General features: G+C 38.9%; 1 protein-coding gene across 2 annotated transcripts in view; it reads right to left on the bottom strand.

The window, feature by feature from the left end:
* Nucleotides 1-1,901: 1,901 nt before the first annotated feature.
* fndc3ba (fibronectin type III domain containing 3Ba) overlaps nucleotides 1,902-19,517 on the bottom strand; it is an 87,632-nt gene continuing 70,016 nt past the window's right edge. For both annotated transcript variants that reach the window (XM_004540166.5, XM_076877678.1), the window contains exons 23-27: nucleotides 17,782-18,062; nucleotides 14,643-14,861; nucleotides 10,696-10,862; nucleotides 8,636-8,763; nucleotides 1,902-6,483 (exon numbers count right to left, since the gene is read on the bottom strand). In XM_004540166.5, coding sequence (XP_004540223.1) covers nucleotides 6,172-6,483; nucleotides 8,636-8,763; nucleotides 10,696-10,862; nucleotides 14,643-14,861; nucleotides 17,782-18,062 — 1,107 coding nt within the window. In that variant the 3' untranslated portion in view covers nucleotides 1,902-6,171. The remainder of the gene's footprint in view (nucleotides 6,484-8,635; nucleotides 8,764-10,695; nucleotides 10,863-14,642; nucleotides 14,862-17,781; nucleotides 18,063-19,517) is intronic.

The following is a 19,517-nucleotide window of genomic DNA, read 5'->3' as shown; positions in this document are numbered from 1 at the left end:
TATGAAGCAGACCTCAAAAGAGCACTCATTCATCACTAAATTCCCCTCAGGTACTTGATCAAAACACTTACAGGGGAGTCAGCAAAAGCCTTTGAGTGCAAAAATGTTCAGCAGATTGAAAATTAGAATGACTATGAAAGGTAATGAAGGATTCACAGGGAATTAAAGCTCAAAGTTGAGTTGGTAACTCACAGGAGAAGTGGGTGGATGAAAGGTGGAGAGAAGAAGAGATCTGAAACACAAAAGTCCACATGAAATACCTCAGTGGAAATGGACAATAAAACACAAGGTGAAAGAGAAGAGGCTCAAACAGTGAATCAGAAATCATAAGAGCTTGTTTAAATGAAGGTTGTGAGTGTGGATAAATGAACATTACACAATTAGGATGAGAGTGGAATTAAATAAGTATTTTTAAAAATGCAGCACCTTTTTTTTATTATTTTGATACCAGTTCAGACAAGCTAATGTTTGCTGGTATACCAACACACTGACTGTTTACAAGTACACTCACAGGGGTGGACCAAAAATGAAGTCATCTGCAAATGGGATAGTGCAGATGGTTCAGACCAGGACAAACGCAGCTATATTTTTTCATCAGTCTCCTGATGATGACGACAAAAAGAATCCTCCAAGAAGCTTTCGTTCAAATAAGATTAGGCATCTGTGTCCACACTAGTGGCACCTAAAGTTATTGTCAATCTCCTTCATCCTGGTTGGGACAAGCACCCTGTGTCTGTGCTAAATTTTACATTTAATTCAATAGTCAAGAGAAAACATTAAAGGCATCATTATAAACATCAGTCTGTACAAAAGAACCCCAGCCTGCAGTTTTTTGTTAATACAAAAACAATTGCTTAAAAATTTAAGTCTAAATAGTTCAGTATAGACTTTTGAACATGAAATGAATATGAAATGTTGATTTTCCCCATGAGGAATACGTACATAACCCTATCAGTGTATTAGCAGTCTGGACTGTTAATTATTAAGCTATCAATTTTGACCCAAACATTTGAAAGCCACAAAGTGACACTTTTTGTTTTGTTTCTCGGGAATCTTTGGAAAAAGGTTCCTGCATTAAAAATGTGAAAACTGGAACACCCGACAGTGAAATCCTACCACTTCCAGTCACTAGACTTATACCATATTAACCTATAGAACGGTATTGTTCAACAAAAGCTACTGCAGTGCACTTAAAAAAAGGATTTGTAGTTTGACTAGGAAAATAAATGTTTGATTTTCTTTCATAAATGTAATCTATGGTCTTTTTGTTAAGACAAAAAGACTAATGTTCCTCTGATGCCCTTGGATTGCCTGTGATTGAGGAATATTGACCTTGCAGTGCTGCAGTTTCTGTCCGGCTGCTTTCAGGGCCAGCAGGGCATAAAGTCTGTGATTTAGTCTTGTCACAGCTTTCTGGTTAAACAGTATTAAGGCCACCAGAGAGTAAATCTCAACATGACAAACCTTCACAGACACACATTTACACTCACCTCAAATCCTTGAACCCTAAGTGACAAATTAAAGGCAAAAACTATTATATTAATGATTTGCGGTGAAATTTCAAATGAATTACAGTGCTCGTAAGATGAGCTCTCCAGCTGAGTAATTCTAATTTAAACCCTAATATTATAAATATTGATTATCAGTCCTCTATGTTTACAACAGTACACAAAGATGATGCAGATGAAATGACAATAATGACCCTCTTATTAAATCTGAAAGATACAAATCAATACTGCCACAGAGAATGTCAGAAGTGTGTTTATACTTGTTTCTCCACCCTATATTGATGTATTCAGCTGGTTTGGGAAGTCCTATCCAAAAAAAGAACAAACCAACAAACTGCAGAGCATCATTGTGTTGAAGCGTAATGTTGACATTCAATAAACAGTGCAATTAAAGACAGAAAAAAATTAAAACATTTATTGGGCATAAATATATTATATATACGCTACCGATACAGTTACGTCTTACATACATAGGGTAGTATTTGCAAAAATCTATACATTAAAATTGATATGGCAGTTTCTTTTATATAATGCATATGAAATTGTCTAACATTTACAATACAAGAAGAAATGCATGAATTTCTTTTTTTCCTCAATTCGTAGACCATGACAACGTTGGAATGTTTATTTTTTAATTGTGAGGTAAAAATATGTTTCTGTTTTTGTCTTACTTAAAAAATAGTTAAATACCTGTGAGTCTCTGTATGTTTGTCAAATCGCCAATCTCTCAGTCAAAATCTCTACATGTACAAAACATTCAAAAAAAAAATGATCAGAAGGCACAGACGTGGGGTTGCTGGGCAAAACATTGTCTCTCACTCTTGACATACCCGCCAAATGTACAGGACCTGCAGGGTGGTGAGTAGGGAGGCTGGGGTTCTATAAAATCACCTGTATTTGAGGGGAAAAAACGCAAAAAAAACCCCAACAATGCACATCAAGGGAGTACCCTGCCCACAAACACAGTGCCTTTTTGTTAACACTGTGCTAACCTTGGACTATTTAACACTAGCATAACTGGCCTGACAATGACCATACACCAAGCAAACCTCTGCTCTTCCACTGGGGAATTAAGGCTTAAAAGGGGGTAGTGTTGGGCAACATAACATCAGGAGTTTAAGGAAAGGACACCTCACAAGTCACCTGTCAATTACAATGCAACAGGCAGACACAAGATGAACACATCAGACAAAGGCACCATACTCCCTATAAACTTTCCTTTCTTTGTGGCTGTACTGTGCATTCTGCAGAGAGCGCCCCAGTAATGCCAATGTCACAGTGATGCCAATAACAGAATAATGCCAATAAAAGTAACAGACAGTGTTGGCAGTAGAGTTTGGAATAGAGCAAAGGATCACGTTTCCTATCACTCATATTTACCTCATCAAGCCTAATGCTTGGCATAAAAAAGTGCTTCAACTCTGTTAGTCATAATGAATTTACCCTCTTCTTCTATAGCTCTATAGATATCTCTGTATATCATCTCTTAGCAATGTACGGACACAAAAAAGCTCACTACTGTTATACCAGCACAAGCCTGAAAAAGGATTTATCAATATTATTATTTTCATCATCTGCCGGAAACCATCGTATGATTGTTTTTGCTTTCTTTACCTTTCAGTGTGAAATCAGGTTGTGTAAAAATTTAAAAACGGGAAAAAAAACTCCACCGAAAGGGGCTACACATTTCATAATGGCACATTTTGCTTTACAAAACAAAACAATAAAAGATAATATGAAAAGAAGAAATATCACAGATCAAGTTAATGTTTTTTTTTCCTTTAGAAAGAATAATGATAATAGTCGTAATGCTGTGTCGCTGCAGAAGAACATCTCAGAACCCTTTAGACGATTCAAAACGCAACAACTAGTGGACATAAAAAGTTTGCACTTTGGCATTAAAACAGTAAAAATAGATATCAGAAGCTTCATTATAACACTAATCAGAACAAAAGCCAAAGGCAGCAACGTTTATCCCAAAACAAATGACTTGAATTGACCATAAGACCTGGCTTGCTACATGTTTCTCTAAGCGTTTCAAGAACTGCTTGCCTGTGCACAGCCAAAACAGGAAATGTAAAAAATAAAATAAAATAAAATAAAAATACATAGGCAATTTGGTTAAATGTTTGAAACGGCAATGATAACTGCAATTCATGGACTGATGAGCTACAGGTTCCCAACAGCTGTAAGAAAAATACTTAAAGGGTTACTGAGATAAGGAATGCTGGCCTTAATCATACAATCTAACATACATCCATTAAAACAAAAGAAAAAAAAACATGCTACAAGAAAAAATTAGTATATAACTACACTTGTCTCTTAATCTTTTAACAATAAATAAATGAAGATTGCACTGTAATTGGCATGTAAAGTACTGTATGCAAATATATAGTATAAATAAAACCTAGAAAAGAACTCTACCTTTACTTTCCCACCAACTTTGGCAAAGGTTTTTTAAGCTAGTAAACCACTTTACTTACTGACACAAACAGGAGCAAGGCACAGCACAGACAGAGCACAAGATACAGCATCAAAAATGAGAGAACAAAGGGAAGGAAGAGAGAAAAAAAGAAGAAAAGAAGCTAAAATGATAAATTATCATGATGACAGCAATAGGGATGACAAGATTAGATCTCCCCTCTGTGAGGCCTTATCCCTGAGGTACATTACAGGCTGCCAATCAGAGCTAATCATTACCTCCGTCTCCCATCCAATCCCTTTTACTCCCTGCACCCCATCCGACAAACATGTCACACATTAATTACGCAGGTCAGGGTGACTTCTTTGGATTATCGGGGCATGTATTGGGTTGTACCTTGGCTTTGTTGCTTCGGGTTGGGGTTAAAAAGGGTTTTGGGGACTTGGGTGGGAGGTGAGGGGCTGTTATGTGTGTTAGAATGCCCTGTTCTGATGAGTTGTGTCCTGTCAAAGGCTTGTTTGGTTAGTGAACATTAGTTCAAGTCCTCAGAGAACATGTCCGTCTGAGGAGAGACCACAGACTTGCTACTGCTCTGATTACATATCAATAAAGCACCTTTTAATAGAGAGAGCGAGAGAGAAGAGAGGGAAAGTGAGAGTAGTGCATGGGCAGACAGATGGGATGGATCGAAAGCAAGAGAAAAGTGGCCAGAGCAAAAAGGGTAATTACAGATAATCACGGGTGGGAAATGAGAAAAGAGGAGAATAGACTTTAAATGCATCAATTGACAGGCTAGCCGGAAGGAGAAACAGCTTTAGCATTGCTCTGGCTGGCTAATTCTTAGTGGGGGCTAAAGTACAAGCTAACTCCTAATGGCTTTCCTAGTTAACACCCATACAGCTCTGAGAAGGCCGGTTAGCTGGCAGACTGTTAGCACCTCTGGGTCAGTGGAGCTACGTACATATCGCTAGTAAAGCTACAGATAAATAGGCTGGAGCAATGGTATTTGAGATGGTAGATTAAAGAAGAACTGACCAATGGCCCAAAATATGCTCAGCCCAGCCCTTTCCTTGTCTGCTGCAGCCGATCACAACCACAGCCCGGCTCCCCAAAGCCAGTTTAAGCCTCACAAACCAATACCTTCAAGGGCTCATATTCTGAACCAAGACAAGTGTTTAAGGGCTCCTTCAACTAAATGTGCAAGCTGCTGAGCTGACCTCAGAGCTGCCGTCTATGAGCACCTAGAGTCCACTATTCCCCCTTTTACACTGTACTTCAGACCTTACATTGCCATCACTTATATTACATCAATTTATAGCATCATAGTATTTGCTATAATATACATATCTATATATAGAGTTCATATATTAGATTACTGGTTTTCCATTCTTTTGTAGATATAATAAAATCAAAGGATAGCAGCATCTTAAACCATACATGGATTGCATCACTTTGGTAGCGGAAAGAGTGAATGAGTGAATGTAAAAAGCTAAGCAGATATGTGATTTACTTCTTAGGATGAAATGTCTTTCTCATTGTCATTGCATTAGTGTAATTGGATATGTGTGCAAGGTTATGCATGTAAGTCTGCACCTTTGTCTGTGCACTGGGTATTTGTCAGTCTGCATGTGAGAACGGGTGCAGATTGCGTGAAATGTCTGACAGCCTGTAGAGTTGTAACAAACTGGGTAAGTAAGAACAACTAAAGCTTTGAAGGCCTACACTGGAATATGGCTGAATGAATAAAGACTACAGCAAAAAAAATGCAAATTAAACACTGAAAAATAAACCAAAAAAGTAAGGCAATGACCATCAAGAAATATATGTTCTCTAAGTGAATATGTTTTAAAAAGATACAAAATAAAAACATGCAAGTCAGTCTGGAGAGCAACTGTTTTGCTCACAGCTATTTTAAGGCTTGATTATCAGCTTTCTTTCCCAAACGAGGTACAACTCAGACAAGGCTTCCCTCGACAGAAATCCTTAACAAATGAGACGGACAATGGTATGAAGACAACAGAGACGGAGAGGGAAAAAGTCCAAAGTGAGTGAAGGCAAAAGACAACAGGAACAAGGTGGGAAAAGCCTGAATCAAAAAATAACCAAAAAAAATCATAGATAGCGTTGAATGTACATCTCAAGTGTTTGTTTTGATTTCATTCGGTTCTTTCATAGATGTTTTTTAAAGTTTTTTTTTCTGCGATTTTGCTTTCTCTTTCTATCCTATAATTAAAAATTCCCTCACTTCATGAAGAAGTACTGTAGCAAGCAGGCCATGAGGATGGAGAAGCCTGCAAACACACACACAATCAGCGCCGCAAAGCGCTCGTCGCTCGAGATCAGGCCCGCTCCTTTGCCTGCTTCCACGGCACACTGCTCTCCTGATGATGCTGCCTCCTGGCGACGCAGCGTGAACAAAGAGGAAGGGCTCAGTGGTCCACACAGCTCCTGGCACGTATCCTGGCAACGGCGGCAGGCACCCACACGGAAACGGTAGTCTGTGTTGCTCTGGAGACCGGAGATTTGAAACACACCCTCCTCTCCCTTGAAAACCTTTGAAGGCAGGAAAGAGGTGAAAAAAGTTTTACAGCTGACTTGGATAAGAAAGACATTTTAAGAAAGAAATAAGATAAGCGCAAAGGACGCAGATTTTCATCCAACTAAAAAGCATAACATGCTCCTGAGTGAAATCATTTTAGCTAGAAAACAGACATGCATGCTCACGTAAACTCATATTTTATTCAAAGAACACAGAAAAACAAAACAAATTAGATGTTTAAACTGTGAAAATTTTAAGAAATTTGGAATTTAATGGTAGCAACATTTAATCCTCTTTTACCAACTTAGTAGATTTGTTGCTCAATTTTTGGAAGAGGAATGTTCTTCCTATCATTCTTATTTGATAGGTTTCTAGGTGTGCAACAGTCCTCATTAAGGTCTTCTTTGGTGTATTTTGTTTCTCATGATGTGCCAGACGTTTTCAGCTGGTGAAAGGTCTGGTGAAGAGGCAGGCCAGTTCAGCACCCGGACTCTTCTACAAGAAGCTGTCCAGGAGACATCTTTTTAATGACCACCCTTAAAAAGATGTCTCCTGGATGGGAGCATATGTTGCTCTAAAACCTATATATACACCTTTCAGCATTAATGTTGTCTTTCCAGATGAGCAAAGTGCCAGTTTCCCTAGGCATTATTGGGCTCCCATACCCTCAGGCATACAGGATTTTGAACTAAGCGCTGATAACAAGCCAAATGGTCCCTCGCTTCTGTAGTGTGGAGGACGTATCATAGTATCATTCAAGTTTCCTGAAAAGAATTTCAAATTTGTCCTCCCACAGAACAGTTTTCTACTTTCATGTTAACAACATTTTTACATTTTGCTTTTTCTTTGCACGATAGAGTTTTAATCTGCATTGGAACTGTGTTCACAATGATTTCTGGAAGAGTTCCTGAGTCCTTACAGTGTAATTGATGTTACTGCAGTGCTGCTTGAGAGCCGAAAGATCACAGGCGAGGATCACACCGAGATTCTCCAGATTCTCAGAATCATTTCAAGATATTATGTACTGTAGATGATTGGATACTAAAAGTTTTCACCATTTTATATTGAAGAACATTATTATGAAACTGTTCCACGATTTGATGATGCGTTTTTTTTGTTTTGTTTTTTTGGGGGGGGAGGGGGTGTATTCGCAGACTGGTGAATTCTCCTTCTAGCTTTGCTTCTGAGAAACTCTGCCCCTCTAAGATGTCATGTTACTGACATTTTGCCAATAAACCTAACTAGTTGCAAAATGTTCCTCCGGCTGTTTCTTTTTAGCACCACTTAGTTTTTTCGGTCTTTTGTTATCTCCACCCAACTCTTTTGAGACCTGTTGCTGCCGTCAACTTCAAAATGAACTAATATTTTTTGATGAAATAGTAAAATGTCTCCGTTTAAAATTTCATGTCTCCTATGTTCTATTGTGATTAAAAAACATGTTTAAGACATTTAAATGACCGCCTTGTGTTTTTCTTTGCATTTTACAGGGTAGAGTTTCTTTGGAATTGAACTTGTAGAAAGGTAAGTGGTGTTTGTGTCAAAGGAGAATGTGTGTAGACAAAAAACACCATTTAATTTTTAGTGCTGCAGTAGAAGAAATGGTTTGATAAAGGTGCACTGAACTTTAGCTGTTAGACTCTCAAACTGACGAGAGGTAAATATAACTGAGTGCATTTACTGGTCTTCTCATAAAGAAATAAAAAAACCCAACAAAAATAAGGAAAAACAACCCCCCCAAAAAAGAACACAAAATGTTAAAAGCAGCATCTGATAACATATGTCTGCACAGGTTTTATCTACTTATGAGAGTGCAGTTCTTCCCACCAACCATTCTGTAATTCAATAACAGAAGTTGAAATGGCCCTGAAGACAAATAACTTTTTGTCTACCTGCCTGCCCACCGCTGCAGCTGTGAGCAATCAAATCCTATATTTCCAGGTGCAGCAGACTCTTCCTGAGATACTTCTGTTTTGTAATTTTCATTAAAAGTATTTAATACCTCTCAGCAGGGGGGATGTATATGAGGGAAGTGTTCACACATGGGTATTTTACTCTTCTATCAAATGTCAAAAGAAAATTGAATTAATTAATTCCAGCAGCTTCCTAGTGTTTAGATGAACTGGACAGCTCTCATGTAAGACCCGTTTACATGTGTGTGTTACAAACCTGTTTGTATTCTGACTCACGTCCCACCAGCACCTGGAGCACATAGCTCACAGGGTCCCCCCTCATTGGTGGAATAGTTTCCCATGTTATCTCACACATGTTCCCCTCCAGCTGGTGCACTCTGGGAGCTGTTGGAATTAATAATAACAAATCATTATCTCATATACATGACTGCATATCGTTAAAAGACGCTTGCAAACAGATGAAGAGTATAATTAGAACACCATCTCTTGTGAAGTCAAGAAATGGTGGTTATCATTTTACAACATTTAAAATGTTGTAAATGGCCTGCATTTGTATAGCGCTTTTCTAGTCCCTAAGGACCCCAAAGCGCTTCACACTACATTCAGTCATTCACCCATTCACACACTGGCGATGGCAAGCTACATTGTAGCCACAGCTGCCCTGGGGTACACTGACAGAGGTTGTAAACAGTAAAGTGTAGATAAACTCACAGTTCAGTGATTTGCCAAACACTTAAAGCCTATATTTAACTGAAAACATTAAGAAGATAACTTATCCAGAGCTGAAACGTGATTCAGCATATAGAAAAAGTGGTATAAAACTGGGTATAAAAAGAGCATACCCAAGAAGGTTCATTCTTCCGTGAAACAGTGCAGCAAAACACTTATGATTGAAGAACAACATTTTTCAATATGGAACTGCAACGACTTTGGGGATATTATAATGTATAATAGAAAAAATACATCATATAAATGTAAGGCTTATCTTAGGGCCAATGTTCATTTAGGATGAACTAAAACAAAGCAGAAGAAACAACTGAAATCTATCAATCAAAAATAGGAAACTGAGAAACATATATATGAATATAAATAGTGAACATCAGCTACAACAAAGTGAGTCATGAAATTCATTTTGTTTTTCAGTTGTAACATTTGTTATGCACTGCAATCAAATCCTTGGGGATTAATGTCATTTTACACTGTAAATTACAATGTTAACAACAACGATTTCATTTTGACTGCAATAAACTGCTGCATTAAATACAAAACACATTTTACTAACTGCTTTGATAACCAAGTATCTATATGTTGATTCATCTCAACATCACCTGCTCTTTATAGTTTCAAATGAATGCCTGACCCTTTTAGATGGCGTACACTGCTATGAGCTTTACAGAAGCTATTCGGTCCCTCGAGTGGGTTTATGGATATATCAATGCTATGCGGCACAGCTACCATCATACTTTAAGATAAGATAGAACTTTATTAATCCCTCGGGTGGGTTCCTCTGGGAAATTCGACTTCCAAAAAAAGCACAGCAACGACCGAAGTTACAGTTACAGAACTGTTATATATATATATATATATGTATACACACACACACACACACACACACACACACACACACACACACACACACACACACATATATAAATACAGAGACAAATATAAATAAAATATACAAAGGGGATAAATAGAATAAATAGGAATAAAAAATAAAAATACAAGTGAATTGCACATTTCAAGTATTGAGTCTATTGCACTGTTGACTATTTACAAAAAGTATTGCACAAGGTATTGTACAGTGAGGTGCAGAGATATATCCAGAGAGGTTACCCCTTACTGCAATTATTGGAGCTGTAATAAGCCACCCCCTCTCTTACAGTAACAATCAGATGCTGGAGGCAATAATCAGGCAGGCGACAGTAAAATTCATCACTAAAAGCCAAAAACAGATGCATTTGTTGCATGCGTAAAGCTTGATTTAATCCACGTAGAAGTGGCAAACATTACTGTATGCATGGATACTCGTGCACTGGTGTGTTTGCGTTGCTCTGCCATCATATGTGAAATTGAGCTGACACTGGTGGACTGGTAGGACATCTTCACATGATCTGACCCCTGAAGATATTTAAAGTTAGATTTACCTAAATAGAGGACTGTGCGTTTTAATATGTCTGATAATTCCCCACTAATATCCCTACGGCACAACTGTACGATCTGAAAAGGCAGCTGGTGTATAGCTAGTGATGAAGACAGGACTTCTTTGTGTGAAATGTGTTTGTGCACAAAGACATTTTCTCCGCTTCGGTTTACCTTTCAGGGCAGGGGGTATAGACTTGGTGGTGCAGAACGTATGTGTGTCAGAAAAAGGACCCTCCCCAGCATCACTGATGGCCTGTATTCTGAAGCTGTAGCTGCTGGACTCGGTCAATCGCTGAACCTTGTAGGTGTGGCTGGGACCACGGTAGATTGTCACAAACCTAAACAGGGAACATAATGAAGAAGGAGAAATAAACAATAAGATGTAAATCTAAAAAAATTTTTTAAAAAGGAAGGACGGTTCAATGTGACAGAGGGAGCACTGACAGGCCTAGGCATGAAGGATCACTCCATCAGAGATAAAGGAGAAATGGTGAAGGGAAGTGAAGGTGATGGTGTTATGAATGGGTATAAGAAGGGAAGAGTTATGATAATAGAGAAAAACATGGTTAAACATCCATCCATCTATCCATCTAATTCAAGGTCGTTGGGGGCTGGAGCCGATCCCAGCTGTCAATACGGCTGAGGCAGGTTACAGCCTGATCATGTTGCCATCTTATTGCAGAGCACGGTCAAACAAGAACAGTAAAAAGTAAGGCACAAACACTTAGATACCCACTAATCACTAACTTAGTTATAAGGACTGATAGACCATGTTTGTGACTTGATATAGTTTAACTCAGCACAGCAGGCGTCACAAGAAAAATGATGAGCAGCTCAGCGGTGAATGTGAATATTTTAACACAATTATATGTTAACCTGAGGTAAGATTAACTTCAGAAATAAAATGTGGGGACCTTGAAAAGCAAGAGGAGCAGCAGAAGAAAAGAAAGCACCTTAAAAAAAAAAGATAGAGATGATTGATGAACACGCAGGACAAACAGTGGCAGGCTATAGTCACAAATCTGATGAAAATGAGCACCAAAAGCATTCCTGGCTGGCTCGATGGACAGATTCATGGAGTGGGAGAGATAAAAGCAGGAAAAGTCTGGGAGGTAAGTGAATGTGAGCCGAAGAGGGGTTATTTATCTCAGCAATCAGCTTTGCAGCAAAATAAGGTAAATGTCTAGGTGGCAAAGGAAGCCATGAAGCAGAGGAATGAGAAAAGAAAGACAAAGGGAAATGGTTAATGAACAAGAGAAGAGGCAGTAATAGAAGAGTAAAGTCGCAGGAGGATGCAAGGGAGAGAGAAGTTAAAGCAGAAGGATAGGTGATTGAGAATTAAAGGAGATGATGATAATGTTGAAGAGAGAAAAGAGAGTGCGAGACAAAGAGGAGAGGAGAGAGGTCAAGGTTTAGTGGAAAGCTATAACTCCAGATGAGCTCTTTATGTAGCTGCACTACAGAAGTGATGTGTTTCTCTGGCTGATATATGATGTTATTAAACCTTGGCCTTACTGGTGGGCCATACAGTTAACACGTGCAGCGATCAACTGCATGGCTTAAAAAAAACAAACAACTAATGCATTAACTTTTCCATCATCAGGAGCTATGACCTCTTCGCAGTCGACCAGACATAAATGGTAAGATATCAAAATAATTAACATTTAGCACAGCACAAACAAACAATAAATACCCTTGCACAAAAAAATCACTAGGACATAGTTAATGAGATGAATTGCCCTGGTGCTGACCAAAAGCTGACCAATTAACTACAACATGGCAGAGCAGAGGGCAGGATGAGAGAGGTCAGAATGTAATGAAACAATCTGTTATTGTTCTACTGCAGACGTCATCGTGTAAGAAGAATAAAGCCCTTGAACTACACTGCCCCGTGTTGTCATGACATTCTTGCAACTCTCAGATTTGACACAAGGCATGTCAGTGGGTAACATGGATGAGAAGAGGGAGAAATGAATGGAGCACAGGAAACAAGTGAAAATAAAAAGCCCTGACTCAGGGAGGACAGCGCATGAGCAACAAGTCTGCAAACAGGGAGATAAGAAAAAGAAAAATTAGTCTGAGCAAGCAAGGGAAAGGAGGATGGGAAGGTACAAGGATGAGAAATAAATAATGGCAACAATAATGGGAACCGGAGAACACTTTCTTTATCATCATAAAATAGAGGAATGCTTGGGTTTACTGAAAAATAAAGGAAGGGTAAAAAATGCCAATGCAGGGGAAATAATTCCTGAAAGGAAGCACACATTCATTGTCAGAATCTCCACATTCGCAGTCACCTGTCTAACAATAAACCCCGATTAATAAACATGAATTAAACCAGAGGACAGCAAGAGACAGAGGAGGGGAGGAGTCAAGGTCAAAAACATAAGTGTAATATCAGAAATGATATTTGCACAGATTATTGCTGGCTATTCAATATGTTTGTTTACAAAGCTAAATACTTCAAGATTTCATTAGTTCCCTGCTTTCAATGTGCCCTTCCAATCTCGCTTATTATGTCAGCAGTGAAGCTTCTGGTTGCCATGGCTAACTCATACTAAAAAATAAAAACCCTTCTAATTCATTTTAACAGAGCGTGATGAGAAAGAAAAGGGGAAAGCAGAGCAGCGTAGGAGGAGTGCCCTGTAAATCTTCTACGTCCATTCTTAATTTTATATGCCTTTGCACACAAATACACAGTGTACAAGAAACTGTGATGCACCACTAACCACTTATACCACCTTTTTTTAAAAACACATTTAAAATATAGATGCCAGTGATTGCAAGGTACCCTCCCCACACACTGCTCCCCGAGAGCTGCACTGGTGGCTGCCCACTGCCTCACTGGGTGAATGGGTTAAATGCAGAAAAGTATTTTCCCTATGGGGACTAACACATACACATTCTTTCATTTAAATGAGCCACTCCTCATCCCTAAGTCTACAGCATAAACACTTGGGGAAAAAAAAGACAAATTAACCTTGAGTTTAGTTGCCAACTATGTTTAATACTCCAACTCCTATAACTTCATCGGGTGCATACAGACACATGCATAATATACCTAACTGCATCCAAGCGTGATTACAAAGAAAGAAAAATGTACATAAATATGCACAAACATTACTGTGGCAGTTAGAAAAGGGTAAACAAAACTGTGAAAGCTGTTTGCATTTGGTATGGCAGAGAGCGATCGCATACCTCTATGTTTGTTTATGTGTATGTGTGTCACAGAAGCTAACAGACCACAGCCTGCCAGTTAGGGACCCATCTGTCAGTTATGGTACCCATTCCAAGGGTGTCAAGGTGCCAGCTTGATACAGCCAACCCTTAATTCAAACACTGATAAGGGCCAACCAGAAGGATAAAGGAGGGAGCTAAACAAACTGACAGTTGGGCAGACGGGCTGGTGCGATGCATTACAGATACTCTTAGCTCTAGCTACTTGCAAAAATTCCCTCCTCCTGAACTTTTTTTGCCCCCAGATGTGTATTTGACTCCCTGTCCATGATTATTTTCCATCCTCTCCTCCTCAGTCTGCTAACACTATCTTTCCATTTCTCTTTTTATCGCTGCTGTCTGACCAGTCAATTCAATGAAGGCTTGATTGTTGGGGGCTGCATCCCTGCTGTGTCCAGCTCCACTCAACATGACTACTCCCAGGTACATCTAGTTACTGCACACAGAGGAAAAGGCACAGATCCCCACAAGTACCTTTAATGTTAAATGCACACACTCCCTCGGCTCCCCTCAGCTGCTCTGGTTTTGTCCTCCTAGTATTTGTGTGTTCTTCTCAATGATGTGCATATTTTTAACCTGGGTTCTAATTTGATCAATTGACTAGTTATAGGGTGAGAAGTCCTCTGAGGGCAACATCATAGTTTCAATCCCTTGTTACACATGAGGTTCCATAGATAAATGCAGACTATCGTTCTGTCTATTGCTGTCATAGAGACAGGATTAGTAGGTTAATTCGGTGTTCCACTTTTTGTTTATAAATGGGTAAATATAAGCTTCAAGTCCAAGATTTTAATGTGTTGTTTAAATAAGCTGGACTCAGCCCATTCCCTCAAGTAAACAATGATGATGGAGCAGTATAAACTGGTCCATGTATACTCCACCTGTGGTTCTTGTCCTCCATCTGTAGTGTGTAGACCATGTCATCAGCAAGCAGAGCACGTGTGTGGCTGGTGTTTTCGCCCCACTTGAGCTTCAGGCTTTGAGGGCCAGCCGCTGAGCATTCGAGTGGGGGCGGCGGTGGCGGGAGAGGGCGTGTCCTCACGATCAGTGGTAAACTGTTGGGACTGGAGCCAATGGCATTCACTGCCTGGATCTGCACACTAAAAATCATGGGAGAGAGCGAGAAAGAGATAGAATTTATTTGTTGAATATTGCACTGTAAAAATGTTTATTATTATTTTATTATTTATCATCTTATATTGATTGGATTTTTGTGGAAATGCCTCTAGAGATGAGAGCCAAACAAGCCAGCATTTAAATTTTACTTGAGCATGTGTGCACTGATTTAAGATCACAAGCCAAAGTACGTGACCGTGAAAGTGCTGTACCATGCAACCTTGAATGCTCTCCATGTATTTGCAGACCTATCTGTCCAATGCTGGACACTAATGTGGTATATTAGCTTTGACCTTGGATGTTTGTGGATCCTTTTGCCTGTTACCATTCTCCTACGTACTCTGCATGATAAGCCTTAAATTTGTCAGACTTCCTGGTCCACATTTTCCCTAAATGTGTACCAAGTTAGGTAACTGCTATCACTGCTACAGGGTGTTTTAGACTATTTGTGCTAAAGAGAGAACTTAAATACTACAGTGTATTCCCTAAAACATAATTATAAAGATTATAAATGACAGAGAAACATCATTTTAAGCACATGCATTTGAACTCGTATGCCAAAAATATATGGACTCAACTGGACACAAAGACACACACAGCTGCTAATTAAAGAGAATTGGGAGAAATGGATTTCTGTTTTTCAAACTCCCCTGCCGCCTTTCTTCCAGGAAGCCCCCCCTCTGTTCTTCGCGGTTTTTCTGTCAGTGTCTGATCAGCTTATTAGCATCAATATCAGAGGTCCTCAGCTAGTTGGTATCCTTCTTCTGACATTTAACCACTGATTCTTTGTAACTGCAACCTTTCATTATAATTCATGCAGCTTAGGTAAACATTTTTGTGTTTGTGTCTGTGAGGTAAAGGGCAACATGTATCTATCCAGTGGATAATTAAGGATATGGATAAAAGATAATAAGAGATTGTGAACAACGTAAAGATAAGGCTTAGCTTTTGATGATAGGTGGGGCTACATTTAGATATGATGAGAGTGAACGTGAATGTTTATTTGTTAGCCCTGTGATGGACAGGCAACCTCTTCGTGTTGTACCTTAACAAACTTTCATCTTAGGCTCAGAACAGATGCAGTTTATTTATTTATTTTTAATTTATGATTTATTTTTTTTACACTGTCAAGAGAAAAAAACTAGGGGACAAGTAATTGAATAATCTTGAGACTATAATTTCACCAGTGCAAGAACCTCTGACTGGTAAATTATTTAAATCTCACCTCAATGACTCCAAGAAAATCACTAAAGTGAAAATACACATCTAATTTTAGAGGACAAATTGAACTCTCTCCTTTACTTGAAGTTAAGGTTGACATTGTTGATAATACAGAATGCACCTTCTTTGCACTGCAGCTTTACTTAATGTGTATTCTGTCATTGATGACTAGACCACAAGTATACACTTAAGGGTTTTCTTTGGGGTTTTCTTTTTACTTTAATATGGTTTTGTTATTTATTTGGGGCAAAGATGCAGGAAAGATTTTCAAATCTTGTATTTTGAAGGAAATATTTTAAACTCCATTGACAGAAAATGCAAGTCATCTTAAATCTATATAGATATTTAATTTACAAATATTTAATGTAACTATATTTAATGTTTTATAATTTAGCGTATTGTATTGTTGGCGGGAAAAAACTAAAAACGAATTTCTTTGTTTTAAAAAGCAAACATATGTTTCCTTTTTCATCGGTTTAGAACAAAAACTGAAGTCTAAATACTAATACATAACAATAGTGTGTTTAACCTCCAAGCTGCAAAAAAAATTGTACAAATGTGGGTGCTCACACACACAAACAGCCACAAAAACACACAAATGTTTACTGTGGTCCTTTACAAGGCCACACAGTCAAAGAATATCTGAAGTACAATTCCTGTCGTAAATAACAACCAGAATTATAGCTATTTGGACACACAAAAACTCCCACAGATTCTCTCAAATGCACACAAACACACGCATGGGCTCACACATGTTCTGTCTCACTGGCAGCCATTATGCAACAGAGCACAGTGACACCGGGTCAAAAACAACCTCAGAATGAAAACAATGGTGCGAGATCACCCTGCCTCTGCACATGTCACCTTACCTTGGATAACCTCTCCCTGTTTGTCTTTTTTAATTAGAATTCAAAGAACTTGCTGCACAATCATATGCATGCTCACAAACACAATTACAAGCAATCACAGACAAGCGGGATCACAACAACGCTGTGCATAAAGATGATTAAGGGGCTGTTTACTGCTACTTGAGTACATGTTTGAGATCCAAGCTCATGCAATCATCAAACATTTTACCCCTATTTAAATACAGAATGTGTATAAAAAAATAGATGTAGCCTGCTTGTCTGTATGAAAAGAAGCCAATGCAGAAGCTGTAAAACCTGCATTCTCCAAATGGCCAAAGGAGACAGATTGTGTAAAATGAGCTAATGAACCCGCTTCTTACACCCAATTTATGCTTCAGTGGGTAATTTACATCATAGCCTAAGACATAACTGTAAACCCCTCTGAACCCAATGCCGGAATCTCCAACATAACTTGATGTTGACCTCCCGACAAATCTAACTGTCCTCTATTCTCACTACTTTTCTGCTGTGATTTTTGAATTCATCAGTGATAAAATAGCAATCATCCCCCCAGTATAATAGATAATTATAGGATCACTATAACGAATTATAAATATTAGCAAATTCGTAGAAGGATATCAATGAAACTATTGGAACTGATGTGAGGGAAGGTACAAAGAAGTGGAAAAATTAGAGCGCCAAATATGTTTGCACCAGCATTTTATTTCTTTCTATGGGCTGGCACCGCATATGAAAAAATGGGACACAACCACACGGTAATTAACATGTAATGCACCACACACAAGCATAAATGCTTTGGTTTAGCTATCATTACCTGTATTCACTGTCTGGCTGCAGGCCTGTGACAAGGTGAGTTGTCCGTGAATCCACAGTGATGGTTTGGTCGTCCAGGGTGATGACGTAGGAGGTAATCTCGGCCCCGTTACAGTTTGGCTCCTCCCACTTCAGGTGGAGGCAGGTAGACGGGGAGTGGCCTGTCTCTGAGGAGGTCGGGAGATCCAGGGGGGTAAGGGATGATACCTGGTCAGGATTTGTAGCTGGGGTCTGGAAACTGCTCTGCTCACTATATGGACCAGCACCTGCCTGATTGACCGCCTGAGTGGGAGACACAGAAACACAGAGGGGGTGAGAGAGATTGAAGAGGGGGGGAAACTGCTGTGATTGATAGTGCTGAGATAGAGGATCCCGGTGATAGAACAGAGGTGAGGAGAGGGATAAAAAGAAAGGGATAAGTGAAGACTAAAACCAAGGCAGACAGATGATGGTTAACAATAAGAAGGGAAGAAGATAAATATGAAGGGATTTATTAATAAGCACAGGACAAAGAGCAAGACAACGTTAAATGGGAGGGACTGATATAGAAAACTGAATAGACAAGAAAACTAGCAGAAAGACATGAATTCAAATTAGTTTGAAAGAGCATTAATCCTTTACTTGTGCTGTCAAACACATTAATATTCAGCTCAAGTATCCACTATTAAATGCCTTTCAATCGCTCGTTGTAATAGTCACCTTCATTGCCTCTTACAGACTTCGAGAGGAGGAAGGAAGGACAAAATTGGTATTTTATATACATCTTGTCCATTCGGAAAGCTTGAACTAAAAATAAAAAATGTAGATAAATTGCTTCCTTCCATCCATTTTTGAGCCTTGTAATAGTTACATGTAAAAAGCAACATTCATGGATTAAATGTACTTAGCAAATCCAAGCAGATGAGCAGTGTTTGTTTTCTTGTAAAAATGCACTGTAGCCACTTTCCAAAAACAGCCAAGCACCATTCACGAGTAGATACCAAGGAGAAGGAATCTACAATGTGCACTTATATATAAATCCTTGACGGTTTATCTCAGCATTAAACTATCTAGATAACTCTGGGTCCAGCAAGAAAAGTTATACTTCAGTAGTTTCTCGGATTTATCCTCAGCTGTCAAATTCATTTTGCAGAGGCTAGAAAAACACATAGAAACTGATTTAACTTATCCTTACGTTGGCGTCCCCCCATTCAAAGCATTCTCATAAAACAAGTGCGTGTCAGGTTGTGCAGATTTGAAACACTGCTACAGAAGATGAACCAGTACAAGTTCATTCAGGTATAGAACGTATGGAGTCACACAGACTTCAACCAAGTCAGCGCCTCTGGTGTGATCCATTCCTGCAATCTTCTTAAGGTGTACAGATATGAACACACAGGCGTACACTTCTAGTGCACAGAGACAAAGAGAAATCACATACATGTAGAAAAGCAATTATTAGGATGGTAGGTTGACCTTGGATTGTCAACCTATTAACTATTAACCGATTATAAATAGTCCTATAGAGATGTGAGCCATAAAGCATGTTGTTATTGGATTCATAGCTTCAGAGGGTACAAGACAGAAAGGGAGTAAGGGAGAGAGTTAGACAAACAGAAGGAGAAGGAGAAAGACGGCACTTATTTATGCACCACATTGAGGGTCAGAATACAAACTGAATCAATGACCATTAATCTTTCCCTGGAGTCTGAGTGTTTGTGTTGCAGCATCTTGGTTTCATGTTTCCAGGCTGAATTT

This window comes from Maylandia zebra, linkage group LG19, assembly GCF_041146795.1.
Source record: "Maylandia zebra isolate NMK-2024a linkage group LG19, Mzebra_GT3a, whole genome shotgun sequence".
Classification (NCBI taxonomy): domain Eukaryota; kingdom Metazoa; phylum Chordata; class Actinopteri; order Cichliformes; family Cichlidae; genus Maylandia; species Maylandia zebra.
This window is presented reverse-complemented; position numbering and strand designations above follow the sequence as displayed.